The following is an 11,372-nucleotide window of genomic DNA, read 5'->3' on the forward strand; positions in this document are numbered from 1 at the left end:
GTGGGCTGCTTTGTCCTGGATGGTGTTGAGCTCCTTCACTCATATTGGTGCCACACTTAAACAGGCAAATGGAGAGTATTCCATCATACTCCTGACTGGTGCCTTGCAGATGATGGACAGACTTTGGAGAGTCAGCAGGAGTGTTACTCACTGTAGAATTCCCAGCCGCTGACCTACATACGAGCATACAAATTAGGAGCAGGAGTAGGCCCCTTGAGTCTGCGCTGCCATTTGATAAGATCGCAGTTGATCTGATTGTGACCTCCGCTTTCCTGTCTATTCCCTATACCCTCTGACTCCCTTGTCAGTCTTGCTTTGTAGCCACAGTATTTATTATTTTAAGAAACAATAATTGACAAATTAAACTGAAAATCAATAGATCAGAGGGGGTGACAAAAACATGAAAGGAAACTTACAAAATTAAATCCAAATGTCATTTCCGGGGGTGATGATGCACCAATTGGCGTGCCCACCAATCGCAGAAGACCTCTAGCGTACCGGTGGACATCATGTGCTCCCTCTCCAGGGCCACCTGGCTGTGAACATAGCCGCGGTAGAGGGGCAGAGCCACAGTATTTATGTGGCTGGTCCACTTAAGTTCTTGCCCCATATGTATGCATATACATTCCAACAAGTATCAGCCAGTGGAAGCTTAGTCTATTTTCCCATTCCATAACCAGGGAATACACTTCAAAAGTATTTCATTGGCTGTTAAGTGCTATGTGATGTTTATGGTTGTGAAAAGTGCTATATAAATGCAAGTCTTTTTTTCTAGTGTCCCTTTGGAGGAGGAGGATGTGAAAAGGGCAGGAGAATGGAACCAAATTGACTATTTTCTGACAATGGGCACAGGTGTAATAAGATCTGCTTTAGTGTTGTAAAATTTCATGAATCTGAATACGTACAGAACACCTGAACCAAGACTCCATGATCCAGGTAAGGAAATAGGCAAGGCTACAGTCAGTATCTTCAGCAGCTTCACAAACACAGGCTCACCCCTGAGGGCTGGAAGTCGTCCAGTGTTATTCAATAGTCAAAAAAGAGCAAGACACATATGGATTAAACAAACTGATGGATCTAATACCGGCATTGGAGAAATGATGGAAGACTCTTACAGGATACCACTACTGTTTAAAGAGCACCACGTGCAATTGGCATAGTTTTTGAATTGGAATTCTCTGAAGACAATGAAATCACTGGGTGGTATTTACTTGGATTTTCAGAAAACATTGGATAAACTTCCATGAAATCAACTGAAGAGTAAGGTTAATGAAATTATTGGCAAATGAGCTAACTGGATTGAAATGAGTTGGCAAATATGAATCTTGAAGTTAGCTGGTGAAAAGGCTGCCTGAAAAGTCTAATAAACTGAGGAGGATCTACTCTAAACTTACAATTGCTAATAATACAGAGGTTGTTTCTGTAAAAGCAAACTATATACCCATACTATGTTAGAGTATGTAACAGATATGACAAGCTTTCAAAAGAGGCCTCGATAAATTAAGCCATAATGTTAAGGAACGCATTTTCATTTTCATATGGTTAAGCATTGATTTGGGCATAAATAGGCATATAATAAATTTAAATAGAAACTGTGGAACAATTATCTTAACCATGTATATTGCATAACATTTCAAAAAAAAGTTTCACGTGCAGGGAACAGTTCACAGAAGAGCAATAAAAAGGATTTTGGATGCAGATTTCTAGATTATTCAGAGACTCACAGCACTGAGCTCACTTTCACTGGAAAGAAAAAAAGAGGTAAAACAATCAAAATCTTTGAAGACTGACATGGATAAAATATGTATTAGCAGGTCTAACTGAGTGAATGTAGCAATTCAAGAGTACAATGTCATTATCAGATATGTAGAAAACTCCCAGAAATGATCAGTTTAAAATATGCTAATTGAAAATAGACAGGGAGATGAATACCCATTTAAGAACCGAGTTAAAGACATTTTCAAAGGCTTTTTCAAACGCTCAATACAGGACAATAGACTCTGTGTTTTCTCATTTTCTTTTGATAACTTTCGTCCTTCTACAACCCAATGCACAATAGTTAATGTTTATTCCCATTTAATATTTTTGATAACTATGCCTTTTGTACAACAACTTTTATCTGACCATCTCATAGCCCTTTCACTTTGATAATAATTTCAACTAAAGCCTTCAGCTTCAACTGCAATTTTTGGAAGCACCCACCCTTTTCAGAATGTGGATGTCTTCTGGCAAGGCTGCCATTTGTTTCCCATCCCTGGTTACCTTGAGAAGGTAGTGGTTTAATACAACTGAGGGGTTTGCCAGATCACTTCAACCACATGGGCAGAGGACTGGAGTCACATGCAGACCAGACCAGGTAGGGATGCAGCTTTCCTTTCCTAAAGGACATTTGTGAATCAGTTGGGTTTTTAATGACAATCAAACAGCTTTATGATCACTTTTGCTGGTTCTAGCTTCAATTTCCCGACTTAAAAAAATAAGCAGAATTCAAATTCTCAATTTGTCACCGTGAGATTAGAACTCACATTCACTGGATTATTAGTCCAGTAACGTAACCAGTTATATTAGTTTAAAATTTTTTTCCACTTCTCTGTTTACCCTCTCCAAAAGAACACTGGCAGCATTTTGGTTCAGGCTAAGACCATCCTTTCGGTGCAGCCTTCCTTTATTCCAGGCCTTGCTTCATCGTTCCAAACATGTAGGAAGGAAGACTTCACATTAACCCTGCAACTATGCACTAACTTTCCTAATTCTGCTCTCAATCCAATAAGTGGCACATGAACTAATCAAAAGACTCCTGCCTTCAACTCTTGTTTATCAATCTCTTGCCTGACTCCCCCTTGTCCCTCCATGTCATAAACAATGACGTTTTGCATTCTCTCTCCTTTTTCAGAGCTTTTACCTTCACCCAGACACCAGCGAGGCAACAACATTCTGGTCTCAAGGTCACACGTTCAAAGGCCACCGTTATCCCCAACTACAGAATACACACAACTACCAGTGTCTATTCTACCTGTTTCTCACCTACTGGATATGGCATGTTGTTCAGGACCACCCTCCTCTGGGTTACGGCCCACCTCACACTTAAGAAACACCATGTGCCTATTGGACAGGTGTGTTACTAACGCCTGAAAGTACACTGCATCATTGTACAAAGTTTGAGTTGGAGATCTCACAACCTCTATGATACTGGAGAGTACAGCCATTTGCTTCTCAAAGCAGAGAGGTCCGCTATCAGAGAATCCATTTTCCAGCACTTGTGTTGCTCCTGGGTCCACAATGGCCCACATAGCGCACACATACATCACAAGGGATTGATGCACTGTCCTCTCTTTATGCAACTTAAAAACATAGCTATGTTAACATGAATTCCCACTATCACCAAATTCTCAAGAATCAAACTCCATTTGTTTCACACAGTTATTAAGGGGGAAAATCTCACTTATCTCAAGGCCGCGACACTGCCCATTTCTGAATTTAGCAAAACTTACTTCCAGTCACTTGGTAGTACAGAACATGAATATTGCTGAAAAAAGAGACATGTTGCTCAAGTTTTTCATCTTGCACTCATCAGGGCAAATGAAAGAGTGCCAAATTTCAAACAATCACACCAATTTATACTTCAGGAAAAAAGGGTGCTGATTGGTTGACAAGTCAACTCTGGTTGGCTGAGGCATTGCCATAGTGATAGCTACAGGGAACTATAGGTGCTCCATGCTTCTGGGTAATTCAAAAAAGGTGCTAGCCTTGAACATATTCCTTATGCTTTCAGAAAATGGGTCCCTGCATATGAATGCAAGTCACTGCTAGTAAGTGTAAATGAGCCATGTTATGAGCTCAAGTGATTATCTTAAATTGGTTGTTAGTGTGGCTATAGCGCACTCAGGATTGTTCAGCAAGTGCGACCCAATCACATAATCACATCTAATAGCAGATGTTTTGTTTTGGGTTTTGCATGCACAATCAGCACCCCTTTTTGCCTATGGTATAAATTGTCATGATTATTTGAAATTTGGTATTCTTGTGTTTGCCTCATGAGTGTAATACATTAAGCTTCAGCAACATGTCTCTCTTTTCAGCAATAAAACTTACTTCCTTAAAATCACTCACCCTCATCTTCCAGCAAAAACAAAAAGCAGGTAGGTCTTCTTAAATCGTTGGGTGGGAGAAAGAATCTAATAATAGATGTCAGGAATTTAGTGAAGAATCAGTGGATATTGAGTCGGTTAAAATATAAATCCAAAATTAGAAAGACCACAAGAGGATTTATAACATCCAGAGCAAATCAAATTAATACTTAAAAACTCTCAATTTCTTCCTTGTAATAAGCTTCTTACAGATATACCAGATCCTCACTAAATACACAATTTGGAGTGTACCACAACAGTCAATATCAGTGTCTTGTGGAGCACTAATTCTCACCAGTTTATAGCAGCAGCACCTCTGTGACGAGGAAGTAGTGATGGGTGGTAGATTATCGATCCATGCCTCGGGTGATTAATAACATCCATAGGGATAAACTGACTGCAGAACGGGAGCACATTTAGTTCTGCTCCAACCGATTTATAGGCCTCAACAACATCAACAATAGGTTTTCCCTTCAGCCTCCATTTGGGAAACTTAAATACTGGTGTCCCATCCTTCTCTGCTGCAACAGCTGAGGAAAAAAATAAAGTTACGACAACCATAAGCTTATGATATATTGACCTTTATGTCTTTTTTCCCCAAAGTCTATTTTCACCTACACCCCGTCCTTCCCCCGACGCCAACCTCCCCCCCCCCAACCCAAATCAAACATTCCATTTGTCTTTCAGTAGATAGGTTACCATTTATTAATTGAAATTGGAAGAGGATAAACTAATGCACAGTACCTATACCTTTACTATGGCCAATGTTTCCTGACTGTGGGAAAAAATACAAAGGCTAGATCCACAGATATAATTCACAATGAATGCACTGACAGATCAATGATCTCAAACAATGATTTTCATCCTCATCCAATGAAGAAACAAGATTAAAACTGCTGCCGGTTTCTTTTGAATTGTAACAGGGGATAAAACTATGAATCAATCTGCAGCCACTATTCTAGTGACATTTCATTTCACTGCAGTGATTTAATGAATCGTTTGGAAATTGTAATGTTATTTTTCTATGCAAAACACTTCATTAACCTTGTGTCCCATAACCTTTTCTATAAAGATTCCAGTCAGGATATTCCCACTATTTGTTCTCTCCACATTAAACATTGATGGCTAAAAATGCTTCACATTTTTTAGTGCAGCTTTGAGAGAAAGAGTGCAGCTCTGAGGGCCACATTAGCCAAAGACATGTATACAGCTGAGGACCTGTTTCAGGTCTACCAATACATGTGCCATGCTTTTTCCAAAGCATGAATAGTAAACACATTGTGATATTATGGTGAAAAAGAAAACTGACAAATCCTGACCAGACCTCTTGCCAACAATCAAAGTGGGGTGAATTAATTCTGGGACCTAAGGGCCACCCATCCCAAATCACGCCCAACCCTTTGGGTTATTGCCTTCATTATAAACAAACTTCAAAAGCCTCTGAATGCCACACTTTCCCAAAAGTATGTTGCTGAGAGGCATTGTGAAATATGAGCCAATTGTTCTCACAGTACATAGCACCAACTCGTTATGTCATCCTGTTAAACCAGAACCAAAACAAACCAAACCAAAACACAAGGCATAACAAGGTTGCAAAGACAGAACTTCTAGCCAGAGCTTCAACTTCTCAATGGAGCCCCAGGTTCTGTGAATCAGTACCAGGCTCAGGGATGGGAACCTCCTGATGATGTTATCCACACCAATGCAACAGATTCTATAGAAAACCAGCTGTCCTCGGGTACTTCATCAAAGCGGCTTTGGTCACAATAGCCTAAAGCGCCAGCATGTACAGGCCGTCTCATCTTAAAGGAAGATCAATCACTCTCCTCTCACTGGGGGGCATCAATCAAGAACTCCCCCCGCCCTTACTGGGGGGATCGGTCAAGCACTCACCCCAAGACATCAGACAATCTTTACAACTGTTAACTGTGATAAACGTCTAGCTTCAGCACACTTCCTGGTGGATGTAGGCAAAGCTACTCCAACAATCTGGTCAGAATGGGGTTGATATAAAGGCTTTCCTCCAGAAATTACTGCAATAGCTGATACCTAACCTGTAATATTCAAAATATAAAAATTACCAGTATTGGCATCACTCACTTTGGAGAGCACATGAATCCCTGGCTGCAGGATTCGAACAGGAAACAAAAGGTATCTATTTAAGCAATGATTAACTTTTGCTATCTAGGGTTCAGTCTCAGTTCACTATAGTTCAGTCACTTTTCTGCTGTAGGGTTATTATCTTGCAGATAGAGCCAGTGGAAATTACTGGGGGGCGTGGGGCAGGGAGTGGATGGAGCTGGGGAGGGGCCATGGATGGAGCCTGAATGGAGCTGGTGGATGGGGTTGGTGGTGGTGGGCCATGAACTGGCTGTGAATGGAGCCGGGGAGGGGGGAAATTTGGATGGGTTGGTGGGGGGGTGAGGAGCCATGGATGGAGCTGGGGGTTGGCTGCGGATGGAGTGGAGGAGGCTGCGGATGGAGCCAGGGAGGAGGGGGAATATGGATGGAGCCGGTGGTGGGGGTGGTTGAGGAGTCGTGGATAGAGCTGGGGGTGGCTGCGGATGGTGTGGGGGAGGCCATTCCCTCCCACCACCGCCCCCCCCTCCCCCACCAGGGTTACTCACACTTCACCACCCGATCAGCGGCCGGCAGCTTCCCGTCCCTGCCCTATGCTCCTGCTCCTGGATCTCGGGCCTCGCTCTCTCTCCCCGCAAACTTGGTGTCTGGTAATGGCAGCAGCAGCTCTGGCATTAAAACATGTTATTAGCCTGATCAGAATGCAGCACAAGGCAGTAGGGCCAGAGTACAAACTGAAAATAATGACAAAATCCTAAAGAACAAACAAAGTTAAAACAAAACAGCGTTAAGTGGGGTGACTTACTATGACAAGACATGGGGAGGCAATGGCATAGTGATTTTGTCACTGGGCTAGTAATCTAGAGGCCCAGGGTAATGCTCTGGGGACCCGGGTTTGAATCCCGCCACAGCAGATGGTGGAATTTGAATTCAATAAAAATCTGGAATTAAAAGTCTAATGATGACCATGAAACCATTGTTGATTGTTGTAAAAGCCCATCTGGTTCACTAATGTCCTTTAGGGGAGGAATCTGCATTCCTTACTCCAGACCCACAGCAATGTGGTTGACTCTTAAATTCCCTCTGAACAAGGGCAATTAGGATAGGCAATAAATACTGGCCTAGCCAGCGATGCCCACATCCTATGAATGAATAAAAAATGTTTTCCCACAAAACTGCTAATCATATAGAACTCTACTGTTCAACATTTAATCTATTTTAAAAAAACATCATCTCACAAATTCCACTGGCAACTAGGCTGATTAGTTGGGAAAAGTTAACCAGTTAACAAGAGCAAGATACCTCGCCTGGTCTTCCTTTATGAGTAGAAAGTCTAGGCAAACCAAAAAGATCAATACATTAGCTATCCTTGACAATGTACCCGTTTAACTTGCATCCCAAAATTTAACAGTCCCTTTAAGAAATTAAGGCAGCCTCGACATTGTCAGATGGTTAGTGGTAAGTGAATGGTAGTGATATTGTCAGTTTGCACTACCTCAAGTTTAAATGTCTCAGCCTATATAAAACGTCGTGTGGACAACCCGGGGAGAATTCAAGCTAGAAGGAAAAGTTACTGGTTTAAACAGTGGGAGCCATTTGTTTTAGAATAAAGATGCTGTTTTTTAAGACCTGGGCTGACAATGGAGTTATTTCTTCAAAAACAGCCTGTAATAATTCATATAATTATTTACTGGAGTGAGGAATCACAAGCACAGTGGGCAAATGTATGATACAAGGCTAATGAAAGACTGCAAAGCTGAACATGATAAACTACAGCAGGATTTAGATACATCAGTGAATTGGGCAGCAAATGGAACCAAGTATGAAGAAATGCAAAGTATGTCACATGGGAACCAGAAATCTGGGAATAGACCATTACTTTAATGGAAATAACATAATGCACAGAGTAAATGACAAGACATGGGGAGATCTGGAGGCCCTGATAGACAACAAATTGTAGCTATTGCAACAACACTTGGCAGTGGCTAGGGTAAATCAGATGTTTGAATTTGTTGAAAAGTCAATACTGAGCCAAAATAGTGAGGTAATCCTGTCATTTTATAAAACATTACTGTGACCGTACTTGGAATATTGTGTACAATTCTAGACATCAGAGTACAAAAGGATATTGCAATTATTGAAAGATATAGAACAGAACAAAACAAACAGAAAGGCTGAGAGGATGGAGAAACTGAATTATGAGGAGTAATTATGCAAAGTGGGCATATGCTAACAGAAAAGGGGGAGGTTGAGAGGTAATAAGATCGCTGAGCAGGACGTCTCCCTATGTCTGTAATCTAGCCCCACAACCCTCCGGGTCATCTGCGCTCATCTAATTTTGGCCTCTTGAGGATCCCTGATTTTAACTGCTCCTCCACTGCCTTCAGCTGCCTATGTCTCATGCTCTGGAATTCCCACCCTATACTTATAGAGAGGTGAAGACCTCTCTCTCCCTTTGCTCCTTTAAGACACGCCTAAAAACTTACCTATTTGACCAAGCTTTTGGTCATTTGCCCAAGTATCTCCTCATATCTAATTCTGCTTTATATTGCTGAAGCAGCATAGGATATTTTATTACATTAAAGGTAGTATTTAATTTTAACTTGTGCTTTTTTTAATTTTACAGATAACATGGATCAAACTTTTTCATCCTGTCCAGAACAGAAAAACAAAAGAATGCATCCTGCACTTGAAGGAGAACAAATTCAAAACTAGTCTGAGCAAAATATCTTTTTAGTGAACAAGTGCAGTGAGCTTAATGTGAAAATCCACAAAGCTTTTAAAAATAATTGGGTTTTAAAAAAACATAAAATCCGCCAATTCTAAGATTTTAGTGAAGAAAACAGGTGTCAGTTCTTACAGCAGATTAATGGTCACCGATGGCTACACTCACCCAGAGGATCAGCCTTCCCATCCCGGTCTGGGACTGTAAACACTCCCACAACCTTGTGTCCTTGTTTCCGCAGGTTACTGTAAACCTCCTGCCCGAACAGACTCTGGCCGATTAAAGCTACATTTAGGTAACGGGCCTATTAAAACAGAAGCAGAACCAGGTTAAAGCACAGTAAATTCAGAGTGGAGAGGGGTGATGGGGGGTTGGTGGTGGTGGAGTGGGGGTGGAGAGGGCGGGGGCCTGGGGTGGGGGTGAAGAGGGGGGCCTGGGGTGCGAATGGAGAGGGGGGCTGGGGGGGAGTGGTGGGGTTGGAGAGGGGGTGCTGGGGTGGGGGTGAAGGGGGGCTGGGGTGAAGGAGGATAGGGGTGGGGTGGGGGGGTTGGGGAGCAGAGAGTAGAGGGGTGAGATGGGAAAAGCATTGGGAGGGTTGAGGGAGAATTTGGGGGGGTTGAGGTGGGATTTAGGGAAGTTGAGGGGGATTTGAGGGTGAGGGGGATTGACGAGGGAGTTGGAGGGGTTGGCAGGGATTTGCAGGGGTTGGCAGGGATTTGCAGGCGTTGAGACGGAATCTGGAGGGGTTGGGCAGAATTTAGAGGGTTGGGGCAGGATTTGGAGGGGTTGGGGCAGGATTTGGATGGGTTGGGGCTGGATTTGGAGGGATTTGGGGGAGCTTTGAGGAGGGCAAGGGGGGATTTGGGGGCGAGGTGGGATTTGAGGGGTGGTGAGAGGGGATCTGGGGAGACGAGGGGGGATTTAGGGGGGTGACAGAGAATTTGGGGGGTGATAGGGATCTTGGGGGGGCTCCAGGGGCTCGGTGGGGGGGGGGCGAGGAGGGATTTGGGGGGCGGTGAGGGGGATTTGGAGGGGTTGAGGGAGCAGACCGATTGATGTTGGCATCGACTCAGCGGCTGTCACACAATCTCTGACAGCTCCTGCAACGTGTCCACCCGGCAGCGTCTGGAGAAGCCCTGGGGTGGGGTGGGGGTGAAGAGACTCCCCGGGAACAAGCAGGAAGAGATATCACGGGGGAGACATCGCGGGGGAGGTATCCCCGGGGGCGACGGGGGACAGGGAGAAACTGTCTCTCTGATCCGCTGCCACGGGGATCCGTGCGGGTCCCCGGTCCCCAGCTGACCCCTCCCGGATCCACTCATCCCTTCTTCGCCCTAACGGCTTCTCACCGCCGTGGTGGAGAATCTCCTGACAGCCTGGCTGGCGGCCCACAGCATGGTGCCCGGGATTGGGTTCGGAATCGGAGCGCAGAGCAGGAGTCTCAACCGAGCCCGAATCTGACAGCACCTGCCGCGCGTTCCCGAGCCAGATGTCTTGCGTGCGCGCTCTCCGGAGCCAGACGCAATGCGTGCACGGATCCACGCCCTCTGGACAGCCTATTACAAACTGGTCGCTATATAAACAGGCCCCGCCCCCACTCCCTACTGTATAAAAGCTGCTCCAGGATTCAGTGCTCCGACGACCTGTTGTCTGGGACTGATTGTTAACTTTTATGCAAAAGCAAAAATATCTGGAAAAACTCAGCAGGTTTGGCAGCATCTGCGGAGAGGAACACAGTTAACGTTTCGAGTTCGAATGACTCTTCAACAGAAATGAGTAAAAATAGAAAAGAGGTGAAATATAAGCTGGTTTAAGGGGGGGGGGGGTGGACAAGTAGAGCTGGATAGAGGGCAAGTGGAGATAACCAAAAGATGTCACAGACAAAAGGTGTTGAAGGTGGTGATATTATCTAAGGAATGTGCTAATTAAGGGTAGAAAGCAGGACAAGCAAGGTACAGATAGCCCTAGTGGGGGAGGGGTGGCATGAAGGAATAAAAGAAAAGGCTAAAAGGTAGAGATAAAACAATGGATGGGAATACATTTAAAAATAATGGAAATAGGTGGGAAAAGAAAAATCTATATAAAATATTGGAAAAAAGGGGGTGGATATGGAGGAGAGAGTTCATGATTTAAAATTGTTTAACTCAATATTCAGTCTGGAAGGTTGTAAAGTGCCTAATCGGAAGATGAGGTGCTGTTCCTCCAGTTTGCGTTGAGCTTCACTGGAACAATGCAGCAAGCCAAGGACGGACATGTGGGCATGAGAGCAGGGTGGAGTGTTGAAATGGAAAGCGACAGGGAGGTCTGGGTAATGCTTGCGGACAGACCGAAGGTGTTCTGCAAAGTGGTCACCCAGTCTGCGTTTGGTCTCTCCAGTGTAGAGGAAATCGCATTGGGAGCAACGAATGCAGTAGACTAAATTGAGGGAAGTGCAAGTGAAA

The 11,372-nt window shown here is 43.9% G+C and overlaps 1 protein-coding gene across 4 annotated transcripts in view; it reads right to left on the reverse strand.

Annotated features, from left to right (window-relative positions):
- aldh1l2 (aldehyde dehydrogenase 1 family, member L2) overlaps nucleotides 1-10,410 on the reverse strand; it is a 116,041-nt gene extending 105,631 nt beyond the window's left edge. For 3 of the 4 annotated variants that reach the window (XM_041202816.1, XM_041202815.1, XM_041202817.1), the window contains exons 1-3: nucleotides 10,281-10,410; nucleotides 9,100-9,235; nucleotides 4,423-4,657 (exon numbers count right to left, since the gene is read on the reverse strand). In XM_041202816.1, coding sequence (XP_041058750.1) covers nucleotides 4,423-4,657; nucleotides 9,100-9,235; nucleotides 10,281-10,328 — 419 coding nt within the window. In that variant the 5' untranslated portion in view covers nucleotides 10,329-10,410. Of the gene's footprint in view, nucleotides 1-4,422; nucleotides 4,658-6,754; nucleotides 6,875-9,099; nucleotides 9,236-10,280 lie in introns of those variants that run through there. The other variant, XM_041202818.1, reaches the window with a different exon arrangement.
- Nucleotides 10,411-11,372: the final 962 nt, after the last annotated feature.

The sequence above is a fragment of the Carcharodon carcharias genome, chromosome 13 (genome assembly GCF_017639515.1).
Source record: "Carcharodon carcharias isolate sCarCar2 chromosome 13, sCarCar2.pri, whole genome shotgun sequence".
Taxonomy (NCBI): Eukaryota; Metazoa; Chordata; class Chondrichthyes; order Lamniformes; family Lamnidae; genus Carcharodon; species Carcharodon carcharias.